Raw genomic sequence first — 15396 nt, forward strand, 5'->3', positions numbered from 1 at the left:
GACTGAAGGGGGATTAGCCAGGATTAGCGTCAGTATTAGCCACCAGAGTGTAGGTCTTAATGCTCCAAGGGAACCTACTGAGGCAGTAAATCTACTTTATCTAAAGGGGGTCTAAGAAACCTTGAGTGCATTCCTTCAGAAAATGAATCTGAAAACTTCTCAGTGTGAAAAACGGATTAGTAAATAATCCTATCGTTTGTGACATTTCCCAAAACAAGACATATTGCTCGGAGCTGCCGCGTCTGTTCCCCCTGCCTCCCCCATTCTCCAGAGCAATTATTTGACAAAAGTGTGCTCAGGTGAGCATCCCTCTAACTCAACCCAGTCTCTAGATATTTGGAGCTGGTGTCAAGAAACGTCGCAAATTGAAACAGCTAATTATATATATATATACATACATATATATTGTTAGAAACAATTGATTCTGCGATTTTGTGCCCTTTTTGGCCATCTTGTGCGGCCGCTGTCCTTTTACAAGAACCACAACAATGATTCATCAAGCACCAAGGCTTCCTGGCTGTCATGAAGGATAAATAAATAAATAAAATAAGTAGATAATCTTTATTGTCACAAATAGGCTTACATTAACACTGCAGTGAAGTTACTGTGAAAATCCCCTAGTCGCCACATTCCGGTGCCTGTCCGGGTACACAGAGGGAGAATTCAGAATTCTCAGCTGATACGGGTATTTAACCCGCGCTGCTGGCCTTGTTCCGCATCACAAACCAGCTGTCTAGCCCACTGAGGTAAACCAGCCCCCATAGGGCTAGAGTGTGATAGCGACAGACGTTTCTTCTATTTTTCTTTAAATTTAAAATCCCCAATTCTTTTTTTTCTCCCAATTAATGGACAATTTAGCGTGGCCAATCCACCTACCCTGCACATCTTTGGGTTGTGGAGCTGAGACCCACGCAGACACGGGGAGAATGTGTAAACTCCGTATGGGCAATGACCTGGGACCGGGATTGAACCCGGGTCCTTGGCTCAGCGAGTCAGCAGTGCTAACCACTGCACCACCCAGACGTTTTTTCTATAATGAGCTCTGGAATTCCTTCCTTAGTCTCTTCTCCTTTAAAACCTACTTGTTTAATCACTTGTCCCAATATCACCTATGTGGAACGTAAGGAATAGGAGCAGGAGCAGGCCATACAGCCCAGTGAGCCTGCTTTATCAATCAAGATCATGATTGAACGTCTACACCAATTCCACTTCAGTGTCGACAATGCTTTATATGGGACATTTAGTGGAGTTAAAATTGTACCTTTAATGTCGATAACATTCTAAGAAGCTTCATAGAAATGTGAGAAAAATCAGCAATTGACACCGATAATCCAGAGAACCTTTGTTCGGTTCTCGCCGTGGCAATTTGAGAATTTGAATTTGGTTTAAAACAATAAAAGAAATAAATAAATCTGGAAATTTAAAAAAAAACTGGTCTAAGTATAAATAACCATTAAGCTGTTGGATTACTGCAAAACTCCAATTTATTCATTAATGGCCTTAATGGGAAGAAAACCTACTGTCCTTATCCAGTCTGATCTGCAGCGGACTCTGGGCAACAACAAATAAACATAGAAAATAGGAACAGGAATAGACCATTCAGGCCTTCTAGCCTGCTGTGCCATTCATTGTGATCATGGGTGATTATTTCAATTTAGTAACCTATTCCCGCTTTTCCCTATATCCTTTCATCCTTTTAGCCCCAAGAGCTATATCTGACTCCTTCTTGAAAACCTACAATGTTTTGGCCTCAACCGCTTTCTATGGTAGCAATTTCACGGACTCACCACACCCTGGGTAAATAATTTTCTTTTCATTTCAGCCCTAAATGGTTTATCCTGTATCCTTAGACTGTGACCCCTGGTTCTGGACTCCCCCGCCATCAGGAAAATCCACCTTGCATCTCCACTGTCTAGTCCTGTTTGAATTTTATAGGTTTCTATGATATCCCCCCCTCATTCTTCTAAACTCCGGCGAATATAATCCTAAACAACTCAATCTGTCCTCGTACATCAGTCCCTCCATCTCAGGAATCAGTCTGGTAAACCTTCGCTGCACGCCCTCTATAGCAAGCACATCCTTCCTCAAAAAAGGAGACTGAAACTGCACACACTATTCCAGGTGTGGTCTGACAAAGGCCCTGTTTAATTGCAGCAAGACATCTCTGCTCATGTACTCGAATACTCCTGCTATGAAGACCAACATAACATTTGCCTTCATTACCGCCTGCTGCATCTGCAAGCTTACTTTCAGCGACTAGTCTACAAACACACGCAGGTCTCGTTGCACATTCCCCTCTCTTAATCTAAAGCCATTCAGATAATAATTTGCTTTGTTTTTGTGACCAAAGTGGATAATCTCAGATTTATCCACATTATACTGCATTTGCCATGCATTTGCCCACTCACTCAACGTGTTCAAATCACAGAGTATCCCTGCATCCTCTTCACAGCTTACCCTCCCACCCAGGTTGTCATTACAAATTTGGAGATATTATATTTAGTTCCCTCATTTAAATCATTAATATATGTTGTGAAAGCTGAGGTCCTAGCACTGATCCCTGTGGTACCCAACTCGTCACTGCCTGCCATTTGGAAAAAGACCCGTTTATTCCTACTCTTTGTTTTCTGCCAATCCGTTTTCTATACATCTTTATGTACTACCCCCAATCACATGCTTTTTAATTTTACATGCTAATCTCTTCTGTGGACTTTGTTGAAAGCCTTCTGAAAGTCCAAATAAACCACATCCACTATCTCCCCCTTGTCAACTCTGCTAGTTACAGACTTAATGGGCTAAATGGCCTCCTTTTGCATTGTAACAGTTCTATGGATCTGTATGAAGATTGATGTCACCCATGATTACATGTTCCTTTATCGCATGCATCTTTAATATCCTGTTTAATGCCATTCCCAACATCACCACTACAGTTTGTGCGGGGGAGGGTCGATGTACAGCTCCCACGAAAGGTTTGTGCCCAACAGCATTTCTCAGATCTACCCATACAGATTCGTCGGAGCTAATATCCTTCCTCCCTATTGCATTAATTTCCTCTTTAACCAGTAATGCAACCGCACTGCCTTTTCCATTTTGTCTGCGCTTCCTGAATACTGAATATCCCTGGATGTTCAGTTCCTATCCTTGGTCACCCTGCAGCCATGTCTCCATAATCCCAACTCTGTCATACCTATCTACGTCTATTATGTGATTAATTCATCCACTTTATTGCAAATGCTCTGCATATTAAGGCACAAAGCCTTAAGATTTGTCTTTTTAACATTCCTTGTCCCGTTCCCATTGTGGTGCTGTTTGATTCTCTCCCTTGATTTCTCTGCCAGTCACTGTTCTTATTCCCCTTTCTGTCTTTTGTTCTTGTCCATCTTTCCCCTTCCTCTGACTCCTTGCATAGGTTCCCATCCCCCTGCCATTTTAGTTTAAACCCTGCCCCAACCACTTGTAGATACTTCCCCAAGGACATCAGACTGCCTTGGTGTAGCTTGCCCAGTTTGTACTGGTCCCTTGACCGAAACTCCTCTCGCACCATCTCATCAACCACATATTCATCTGACATACGCTGCTATTACTGCTCTGACTAGCAAATGGACCAACTGGTAATAATCCTGAGATCACTACCCTTTGAGACCCGACTTTTCAGTTTATTTCCTCATTCCTTATATTCTGCTTTTAGGATCTCATCATTTTCTTTTTACCTTTGTTATTTGTACCATAACCACCGGCTGTTCACCCTGCCCCCTCTAGAATTTCCTGTAGCCACTCTTGAGACATCTTTGACCCTAGCATCAGTGAGTAAACATAACATCCCGGAGTCTCGTTTGTAGCCACAGAAACACCTAGCTATTCCCTTACAGTTGAATCCCCTGTAACTATTGCTCCTCCCCTCTGCAGCAGAGCCAACTGTGGTGCAAAGAAATTTGGCTGTTGCTGCTTTCCTTTGAGAGGCCATTCCCCCCCCCCCCCCCCCCAACCATATCCAAAGCGGTTTATCTGTTTTGCAGGAAATTACTGCAGGATATTTCTGCACTGCCTGCCTACTCCTCTTGCTCTGCATGGTGGTCACCAATTCCCTTCCTTCCTGTGGAGTCTTAGCCTGTGGTCTGACCACCTCTCTATATGTGCTCGCCACGATATGCTCTGCATTGTGGATGCTCCACGGTGTCCCCAGCCACTGCTCCAGCTCCAAAACTTGGGTTTCCAGGAGCTGCAGCTGGAGAAGCTTCCTGCATGCCTGCTGATCTGGGCACTGGAAATGTTCCCGGCTTCCCACATAGAGCAGGAGGAGCACACCATGGCTTTGAGCTCTGCTGCTATGACTTATCCAGTTAAATTAAACCTTTGGAAAATACTTAAATAATATCAATTATTCTCTAGCCCTAGGACAGCATGGTGGCGCAGTGGTTAGCACTTCTGCCTCATGGCACCTAAGACCTGGATTCGATCCCGCCTCCGGGTTACTGTCTGTGTGGAGTTTGCACATACTCCCCGTGTCTGCGTGGGTCTCACCCCACAACCCAAAATGATGTGCAGGATAGATGAATTGGCCACGCTAAATTGCCCCTTAATGGAAAAAAAGAATTGGGTAAAAATTTATTTTTTATTAAATAAAAAAAATACTCTCAAGCCCTCCTTCTTTGGTCCTCGTAACGACAGAATACATAGCTCTTCCAGACTATAGATGCCACCCCTGCCAATGACACACACATCCTGAGAATGAATGGAGGAAATAAACTTGCTGCTGTCCTGAGCATACTGATTTGGAACTTGTGGGTCGTGAACATATTGCCTTCATTCATGTTTCTAACATTACCTATCTCTGTCACATCTTGTGTCTAATTAATGTTCTTTAAAGATAAAAAGGTCCTTTGTATGGTGGAAGAATTCAGTTGGAACCTCCTTTGCTAGTTTGTGCTCTGTGGGAGAGGGTGCCCGTGCCTCTTGCCTGTGCCCTTATTGAGTGGGACACGCTTAGTTGTTGAGGATTGAAATCGGGCACAATTACTGAGACTTGGGACTGTGTGAAATCCACATGAGTCAGAGGTGATTGAGAGAGTAGTGAGGTTGTAAGAGAAGGTTTGAAAGATGTCTTCAAAATTATACAAGGATTTAATTGGGTGGAGAAACTGTTTTCATTTGTGGTTGAATCCAGAAAAGGGGGAGGGTGCCTAAATAAAAATTAGTTGCTAATTTGGTCATTCAACAATAATCAAATCATTCGCAGGCGGGTGGTGAGAATATGGAGTTTGTTGCCAATTGAAGTAGCTGAAACAGAATGTTGATGTATCTCAGAGGACGCTTGATGTATTTTTGGAGGATACAGAGGCAGAATCGGTGGAGGCTCTTTTGGGGTATTAACACCAGTATAGCCCAGATAGGTTGAATGGCCTGTTTCTGTGCTGTACTCTCTATTTGTTTGTAATCTAACAATGAACTGTATGCAGGCTGCAAAATAGTCTCTGCCAAGAGTGCCCTCCCAACCCTGGGCCCTCGGTGGTGGTTTTGAAGCAAGCATCGTGTAAGTCAGTGCTGCACAGATAACTTTAGTTTTGGCCTCCAAACAAAGAATGTCATTGCATCTTTGAAACACTTTGCCTTCTGCAAGTTAGACACCTTTTAGTGAACCACAGTTGCTGAAGCACGGATTTAATATTAGGCCAATGCTGCCCATTGTGAACCTAGCATATCGCTAACTCTTTGAGCCCTCAGCAGGCTCTAAGGTGGAACCATAGAATTCCTACAGTGCAGAAGGAGGCCATTCGGCCCATCAAGTCTGCACCGGCCCTCTAAAGGGCACACTACTTAGGCCCACTCACCCTGCCCTATCTCCGCAGCCCCACCTGACCTGAACATCTTTGTACACTAAGGCAATTTGGCATGGTCAATCCACCTAACCTGTATATCTTTGGATTGTGGGAGGAAACCGAAGCACCCGGAGGAAACCCACGCAGACACTGGGAGAACGTACAGACTCCACACAGACAGTGACACGAGGCTGGAACTGAACCCGGGCCCCTGGTGCCGTGAGGCAATAGAGCTAACCACTGTGCCACCGTGCAATGGTTACCCTTCGTACTGGTACCCTTTATTGCTCTGATGAACGGCACGGCAACTAGTATAATAGTGAAATATTGTTAACCTTTACTCGGTTGTCAGAAGATTACTGATTCAAGCCAGAGTCTTGAGGCGATGATTCAGACTGATCCTTCAGTGCAGTACCGTGGAGTGCCGCACTCAAAGGTGCTGGCTTTTGGATGCTCCCATAGCACTACTGTTTGAAGAGGAGTAAGGGAATTTGTGTCCTGGCCAACATTTATGCTTCAGATACCTTCCAAACAAATTATTTTCTCATTCATTTAATTGCCAATGGTGAAGCTTTTGTGTGAGAAAGTTGGCTTGTGTGTCTCCTACATTGCAGCAGGTACTGGAGTTGAAGGTTGTTAATTGGCTATTTGACAACAGTGGTGCTTTGAAATTAATTATTTTATTTATTAATTTACGGGATGTGGGTGTCGATTGTAAGATCAGCATTGTTTGCCCATCCCTAGTTGCCATTGAGAAAGTGGTGGTGAGTGGCCTTCTTGAACTGCTGTCTGAGTTGTAGGTAAACCCACAGTGCTGTTAGGGAGGACTTTGACCCAGCGACAGTAAAGGAATGACGATATTTTCTATGTGAGGATGGAGAGTGGCTTGGAGGGCAACTTCCAGGTATTCTCAGGTATCTGCTGCTCTGTCCTTCTAGATGGTAGTGGTCGTGGGTTTGGAAGGTGCTGTCTAAGGAACCTTGGTGAGTTCCTGAGGTGCATCTTTCAGATGGTACACACTATTGCCACTATTCGTCGGTGGTGGAGGGATTGAATGTTTGTGAAAGGAGTAGCAATCAAGTGGGCTCCTTTGTCCAGGATGGTGTTTTCGGAGCTGCACTCATCCAGGTATTTGCAGAGTATTCTGTTACACTTTGGGGAGTCGGGAGGTGAGTTATCCATCTCAGTTCCTAGCTTTTGACCTGCTCTGGCAGCCATGGCTTGTCCAGTTCAGTTTCTGGTCAATGGTAACCTTCAGGACATAGGGAATTCAGCGACGATAATGCCGTTGAATGTCAAGGGGCGATGGTTAGATCCTCTCTTAGTGGAGATGGTCCTTGTGTGACACAAATGTTATTTGCCACTTGTCAGCCCAAGCCTGGATATTATCCAGGTCTTCCTTCATTTGGACATGGACTGCGTCAGTGCCTGAGGAGTCGCAAATGATAATGAGCATTGTGCAGTCATCAACAAACATCCCCACATCTGACCTTACGATAGAAGGAAGGTAATTGATCAAGCAGCTGAAGATGGTTGGGCTGAGGCCACTTCCATGAGGAACTCCTGCAGTGATGTCCTGGAGCTGTGCTGATTGACCTCAAACCATCTTCCTTTGTGCCAGGTATGACGCCAACCATTTGAGTTTTGACGAAGAGTCATCGGACTCGAAACTTTGGCTCTTTTCTCACAGATGCTGCCAGACCTGCTGAGATTTTCCAGCATTTTCTCTTTCGTTTCAGCTTCCAGCATCTGCAGTAATTTGCTTTTGTGACTCCAACCAGTATGTCTCACGGCGCCGAGGTCCCAGGTTCAATCCCGGCTTTGGGTCACTGTCCGTGTGGAGTTTGCACTTTCTTCCTGTGTTTGCGTGGGTTTAGCCCCCACAACCCAAAGATGTGCAGGGTAGGTGGATTGGCCATGCTAAATTGCCCCTTAATTGGGAAAAATGAATTGGGTACTCTAAATTTTTTTTTTAAATGACTCCAACCAGTTGTCACCCGACTCCCATTGACTACAGTTTAGCTAGGGTTCCTTGTTGGCCAAACTCGATCAAATGCTGCCTTGATGTCAAGGGCAGTCACTCTTGCCTCACCTCTGGCATTCAGCCCTTTTGTCCATGTCTGAACCAAGGCTGTAATAAGGTCAGGAGCTGAGTGACCCTGGGGAACCCAAACTGAGCGTCCGTGAACAAATTATTTTATATTACAAAGGTGTGCCTCGTACTCTTGTGAATGTATGTTTACTCTTGCAATCCTCCCTGTTCCACTATGCCATTCCCTCTCTCTCCTTTTAAACCATCACTTCAAAAAATCCCGTCCCTAAAAATTGCTGCCTGCTGAAAGAGAGATTGTAATATCAGGTTAAAAAATGATGAGCAGTTTGGTGTAGATTGCACAGCCAAATTATTAATCTTTCATCTTCACAGAAGGTGGCTGGTTGACAATATTTTCTGTTCACGTTACAGATTTGCTGCATTCTCGGTCTTATTGTTCCCTTTTAGATTACCATAGCAGTAGTTTCTGGTACAATGAGGAAGATTTTAATGGCACTGGATTTTGTAATCCGAGTTTGTGATGACTCTTGGCTTGGTCGGGTTCATTAAGGAGAGGTTGTTTCCTCAGCAAGGATAGTTAGTGATGAAGGACAATCAAATTGAAATTGTCACCAAGGGTGGGTGGATCTAAGTTAGGATGCATTTATTTGTGCAGATTGTTGAAATATGGAACTCGGATACCGGGTGCGCTGGAGAGAGAGAGACACGTGGTGCGGGGGGAGCCTGCATGATGTTCAAATGCAAACTTGGTTGAGGGAGGGGTTGGATCAGTGCTTTTATCTGCAAAAAATTAAAATGTATTAATGTAATTTAAAGCACTGTCCTTGTATGTATACAAATAGTATCAGTGGTTGGCTAGGTAGTAGCACTCTCGCCTTTGAGGCACAAGGCTTTGGGTTCAAGTCCCACTCTACGGTACTGAGCGAGGGCAGCACTGTCTTTCAGGTAAGACTTTAAAACTGTTGCTGTGGTGGATGAACCAGATCCCATGGCACTGTTTCAGTTCTCTCCTGCTTGTCCTGACCAATATTTACTCCTCAATTAACATCACAAAAACCGATGATTTGGTCATTATCACAAATCTGTTTGTGGGAGCTTTGCTGTGTGCAAGTTGGCTGCTGTGTTTCCAAAATTACTGCGGTGACTGCGCTTCAGAAGTAGTTAATTGTCTGCAAAGCACTGAGGTGTCTGGTGCTAGTAAGAAGTGCTACAGTAAATGCAGTTTGTGTGTTATTTTTAAAACATTGTGCCATACTGTAAATTGCTCTCTGCACTCCTGAAACTTTACATTCCCACATGCAGATAATTTGTAAAGCTCATGAGCCTTGAAGTTTACGCTTTAATCTGGAAATTGATCACACATTTACAAATCTCTTGGATTTTCAGAGTTGTTTCTAAGAATCTGTTCAACTGGCAGATGGGAATTGGAATCATTGGCCATATGTTGGTTTAGATTTTTTGACTTGTTTGCAAAAGTTATAGGATTTGTCAAATTTGGGTCTCCCAACTTTCTAAAGTGAAGTACTACAACTTGTAATCGCAAGTATGGACAACAAAAATCTGCGAAGATCAAACTTGCTGCTTGGTGATTGTGCAGCAAGAATCAAGTTGACAGAGTTGTGCATCTCTTCATATTGCTGGTGTGCTCCGTTGTTTCAGGAGGACAGAGTTAGGAATTATCAGTTCCTCTGCAAAATCCGTCCCTTGCCAGGAACAGGCAAGAGAGAAGGAGTGGGAACGTTTGAAGAATGGAAGAGGAGGAGGAATAGGAATGGTTCATTAATGGAAGGAGAGAGTGGGAAAGAGTCAGAGGTTCATAAATGGGAGAGGGGGAAGGAATAAGAATGTTTCACAACTAAATACATTAGTTCCTTACTGAAGTAAAGTTCAGATGATATCAAAACTACACAATTTTCCAGTTTGTGTGGAGCTGGGGGAATTACACACTGTTTAAGAAATTAGCAAAAAATTCTGAAGCAATGCTTCTTGATGCCACCCGTTGTAAAAATAATCCCTCCTGTTCCCTGTAAAGATGGTTACACTTTGATGTTTACTGTTTTTGATTTTTTTTTAAACAACTAATCGGTTTTTTGTATCTTTTCCCATTTTTTCCCCCTCAGTATTTACTAGAAATGAAAAGTTTAATTTTGCCTCCAGAACACATTCTGAAGCGGGGAGACAGTGAAGCAATAGCATATGCTTTCTTTCACCTTCAACACTGGAAGAGAGTAGAGGGGGCCCTTAACCTATTGCACTGTACGTGGGAAGGCAGTAAGTATCCTTTTGCTGTTCGTGTCAAAGCTCACTAACCTAATTCAAAGCGATTTTCAAGTGATCTTATTTAATTGGATGTTCTGAACACTCCAAGACTCATGCTGTTTTTGTAATGAAGATTAACTGGAATGTGAAGGGTTTCCCTGAGTTTTAAACTTCTGTCTGATGTGATTATTTTCTAGCATGTGATTCTTTATTGGGAGATTTGTCGAGGGGAATAATCTTGATCAAGGCTTTTGAGACCTTTATTTAGTTTAAAAAAACATAATGAGCAGTGTCTTACTTCTCATACCAACCTTGCTGGTTGTTTGTATTTTAACGGCAATATTTTACAAGGTTTCAATTTATCTGTGGACTTGTACATGTTATCTTTGAGCTAGGAACCAAAAATGTGGATACGGCCAACATAGACTCTGTACTATGGGGATGTTCGACCCATTATACTGATACCAGTAATAGCTCCACGTCAAACGTTATCAACATTAATCCTGCTTTCCATTCACAATCTCTCGGCTCTATGTCCAGTAGAATAACCACTAGGCTATTGTTAGCCAGCGATGTGACCAAACTGCAGAATGCACTGGGGAAGATCAAGGACAGAAGCTGATTAAAATAGGTGCAGGTGAACATCATGTGCATAAAGAGATATTTGATGATCCCAAAGCCTGCCATTTGAACACCTCAGATATCAGGGGGAAATATGCATAATTTCCAGATAAGGCTTTGCTTGGCATTGCAGGGAAGGGGAGGTTGGCTGGGTGAGGAATATATGCACCCTTGTTCAATGCCTCTCACACTTTATTGGTGATAAGTCCTATTGGTAATGAGGATGGAAGTATGGGTAGTAGTTATGTTACTGCATTAGTGATTGGACTAATAATTCAAAAATCACGATTTCACATCACACTGAGGAGGTCGCAACACATTTTATAGAAAAATAAGTAATTTTGAACTGTGGCAATGTAGTGAAACACTTTGGCTAATTTGCACATCGCAAGGTCCAACTAACACTAATGAGGAGGTGAGCAGTTTTACTGATGTTGATTGTAGGATAAATATTGGATAGGACACCGGAGAGAACACCCCTGTTTTTCTTTGAATAGCATGTTATACTGGGATGAAATCAGACCTCATTAAGCATGATTTCTTGACTTGTGACCCCAACGATGCGCTGGGGAATCCCTCTAAGAGTTTCTCGTGTATTGGTTTACCTGGCAATTACCCAGAAGCGCTAACTTCCTCTGGACAATTGCGCTGGGCTGGGAACCATCCACTAAAACGATTTAAATCGGTAACTTTGGATGGTTCTGTCAGTTTTGCCCAGATAGTTACTCTGAAAGAGTTAGAGGATAAAAATACTTCTAACTGCAGAGTAACTATTAAGAAAATCCAGACCGAGCCTCACATTGGACAGCACCTCCCCCGCCACACACACACACACACACACACACACACACACACACACAAACCCCCAGGGGAACCATCCTCGCCCTGACCAGAACCCCAACCCCTCCTCTCTTACCAGATTGAACACCCCCACCCATCCCCGTCTCCCATTGTCTTTTTAATTGTCTCTTTCAACACGCCTTTATGGCAGCTATTGCCATAAAAAGAGGGCGTTTCTTACCTCTCTGCACCCCAGTAGCCAGGGGATACATCGCCGCTCCTGCATCACCCAGCCTGACTGAGAAAGGTTGGGTGAGACGGAGGCTTTGGAATCCCAGCATGGGTAAGTACACAGAGAGTGGCAAACAACCGGAGATTGCCTGCCCCCCAGGAAGTTACAGGCCATTATGTAATCCGAAGGAAGTAAATTCGAACAAAATCGGGCTTTATGCAATATTGATGAATCTATTTTAAACTATAATATTAGTGGCCTCTGTGGGGTCGGGGAGAGCTGTGACGATACACTGCCTAAGAGCTGTTTTTCCACAATCTTTCACCAATCACTCAACTCTCCACCTCTTTTTTTGGGTAAATAAATCATCACAAACCCCCATTGCTCATTCACTCCCATCAGCACCTAAACATTCTTCTACCACACTCTTCTTCATATAAACACACTTTTGTTTCCTTCCTGTACACAAAGCCCAAGGGCACTATAAACATGGGCCTCAGAAATTTGATTAAAGGTAGTTTCAGCTGGCAGGGTGAGGAGAGGGTGGGTAATTGTGTCTTCGATGTTAGCTTTTTTTTAAGAATGTAAATTTCATTGCCGTTTCTTCTCAATCTTAATGACTGGTAATCAGAGGCTGTAAAAGCTTGAGGGATTTCTTTGGAACGGATTAAGTTTATTGGGAGCTGTTTAGTATGTGCTAACAGATTCATTCTGTCCGATGTGCATTAGCTGCTGTTTTGGTATATACACATGAATTGATTGAAATATAGTTATGTCCACTGCAAAAATTAGAAGAGTATATTTTTACATTCTTATTGGTCTATAACATGACTATTTGAAGTCCCTCTATTATGAGAAACTACTAAATACTCGCTCAAATTAACTGTGTTTCCTTAAGTCTTGGTGGTTGCATTGTAAGGTCGGTGCATTTTTTTGTTCTGCTTGGGATACTGAGACTTGGAAAATCAAACCATTTCTTCAGTTACCTTATAATTAGAGCACATTTCAGTTGATTCCCACATTAAACTTCACCTGTCCAGTCAAAACCAGTTGTAAATTCGACTCTAAATGGTAGATGTGCAGAGAAAAGAGGTTATTGAAAATACAATCAGTCAGTATCTGAAAGAAAAAGGAAATATTTTGGCTGAAAAGACCTTTCATTTTGATTTGTGTCCAATATTTTATGTGAAAGGTACAATATAAACACAAATTATAGTCACTGACTTGGACATGTATCGTTGCTCTGCCTCATCAATAAGACATGGTGACTCAAAGCGCGAAGCAGTTTGATGGACAAGTCATTCCTATTCTGTCATGGAAAAGATTAAAGAACTTTGCCCCCAATAAACATGGAGGTGGTGCATGCGCACTACTGAATTTACCCATCGCAAAGATGGCTGTCATACCTGCGCCGTTCCCACCTTGCCTGCTGCAAAGAATGGCTCCTCTTGCCCGAGTGCCTCAAGATTCTATCCTTGTTTTTAAATTCCTCTATGGTTTTTCCTTTGCTGTCTCTGTAACCTTCTCCAGCCCCTTTTTGAGCACTCTGACTTCAACTTCTTGTACATTGCTCTTTCGCATCACTTCACCATTGTCAACAGGGCTTTCAGCCTACAAACATTAATAGTCTGGAACCATCTTCCTCAACCCCATTCTTCTCTTTTAAGAGGCTGCTGAAATTCCATCGTACTTAATGTTTTCTTTAGTGTAATGTCCCGTAAAGTACCTCGGGATATTTTTCTGTGCTAAAGAACAATCATTCTTGGGGTACGAGCATTACTGGCAAGGCCAGCCTCTATTGATCATCCCTAATTGACTTTGAGCAAGTGGTGAATGAACAGCCTTCTTGAACCGTTACAGTCCATATAGGAACACATGAGCAGGAGGAGGCCATTCGGCCTCTCAAGCCTGTGCTGCCACTTAATTAGATCATGGCAGCTCTTCTACCTCAACGCCATCTTCCCGCACTATCCTTGTATCCCTTGATGTCATTGGTATCTAGAAACCTTCGATCTCTGCTTTGAGCATACTCAATGACTGAACCTCCACAGGTTCACCCACAGTGGTTTTGGAAAGGGGGTTTCAGGATTTTGGAATGGCCACAAAGTTCCAGTCAAGACTGTGTGACTTGGAGGGAAACTTGCAGGTGGAGGTGTTCCCATGCATCGGTTACCCTTGTCCTAACTGATAGAGATTGCATGTTTGAAAGTTGTTGTTAATTGCATCTAGATGCAGAACTGCTTAAGCTAACACAAAAGGCAACCAAAAGGGACGTTTATGTAGATTTTGCACAGTTTGTGTCCATTAATTGGTGAACTTTTTAATTTATTAAATGAGAGTATTAGTGCTAGGGAATGATGTGCGTTTCCTATTTGTGGTGCCTCCAGCATTATCAGACAAGAACAGCTCGGGTTAACATCTGCCTGATGGAACTTAATTTGGTTGGTGCTGTCATTACTTGTACTTGAGGTGGATGGTAATGCAACCATACCATCATTTAAGAAGAAGAAGAACAGTAGTTCTCCTGCTATTGCTATCTTCCTTCGCTCAAGCAACCAATGTCACCCAAAAAGCATACTGTGGAATTTTGCTGTGTGCAAAAATAATAGGCTGGTTGAGAAGTGCAGTAATTGTCATGTGGGCATTGTAGTTCTTTGTATGTGAATTACGTTTGTGCGAGATGTGGAAATCTGACTTTGAGAGCATTTGCCGATGATGTTACTGCCAACACACTGGCTTCCCCCTGTCTACTTATCCATCTTGGCCTGTCTGAATTAGTTGACTCCCTGTATATGAGTTCGCTGACTCATAATGATCCTTTCTTTGCTCCATCTGAACATGCATTTCAATTTTGGGTGAGGTTGTCCAGCAGTTGCACAGGGCTAGGGAGGAAATGAACAAGTGAACCCTCATCTTGCTGTCTGGTAAAGTGTGTTGGTGCCTCCATCATGGGATGCTTGGGGTGTAAAAGCCAACGTTGGGTTGAAGCTACAATTTCTCCCAAAATACATAATGTGGAAACAATGCACAATTTTAAAGTGAGCCAGATCTGTGTGCCATAATTTAGGAACGGGCTGCGACTGATCAAATGTCATGAAATTGGGGAATTGAATGTTACATTTCTTTCTCATTTCAGCTGTACAGTTTTGTATTTTTGCCTGATGCAACACAGTACCTTTGTGGCTTTGTATACCTATGGTTGTGTACGCTCTCCATCGTTATTAAATTATGGGTGTCTTCTCCAGTTCTCTTTCACTCTCCTCCTTTGCTTCAGGTCTGTTCCTCTGGGACTTAGAGTCCCATAAATGTTGGAGGCTGGCTGTGACTGGAGGGAGATACGCATGTGGGCCCTTTGTTTTCTTGCTGCAAGAACTGGCATCACTGCCTGACTGATTTGTCACCTTTCTTTTTGCGCTCTCTGCACATGGGCCTATCTTGAACCAGTTATTAGATGGGCTGCTAGAAAACATGAAGTGAAGAATGCAGGCCGAGCTTTGGGCACCCTCGATATTGAGCACAGGAAATTGGATTACGTTGAAACATAAGTACTGCACAGCAGTGCAAGACAATTTGAAGAATGATAAGATAATTAATATGCACAATAACTGATTTTGCGGTTGTGATTAGCTCCATAT

General features: G+C 43.1%; 1 protein-coding gene across 5 annotated transcripts in view; it reads left to right on the top strand.

The window, feature by feature from the left end:
* Positions 1-15396, top strand: part of LOC119978108 (suppressor of tumorigenicity 7 protein homolog) — a 150675-nt gene that overhangs the window by 113112 nt on the left and 22167 nt on the right. For 3 of the 5 annotated variants that reach the window (XM_038819501.1, XM_038819500.1, XM_038819503.1), the window contains one exon: positions 9990-10140. The exons of the other annotated variants lie outside the window; for them this stretch is intronic. In XM_038819501.1, coding sequence (XP_038675429.1) covers positions 9990-10140 — 151 coding nt within the window. The remainder of the gene's footprint in view (positions 1-9989; positions 10141-15396) is intronic. 5 annotated transcript variants of the gene reach the window in all.

The sequence above is a fragment of the Scyliorhinus canicula genome, chromosome 15 (genome assembly GCF_902713615.1).
Source record: "Scyliorhinus canicula chromosome 15, sScyCan1.1, whole genome shotgun sequence".
Lineage (NCBI taxonomy): Eukaryota > Metazoa > Chordata > Chondrichthyes > Carcharhiniformes > Scyliorhinidae > Scyliorhinus > Scyliorhinus canicula.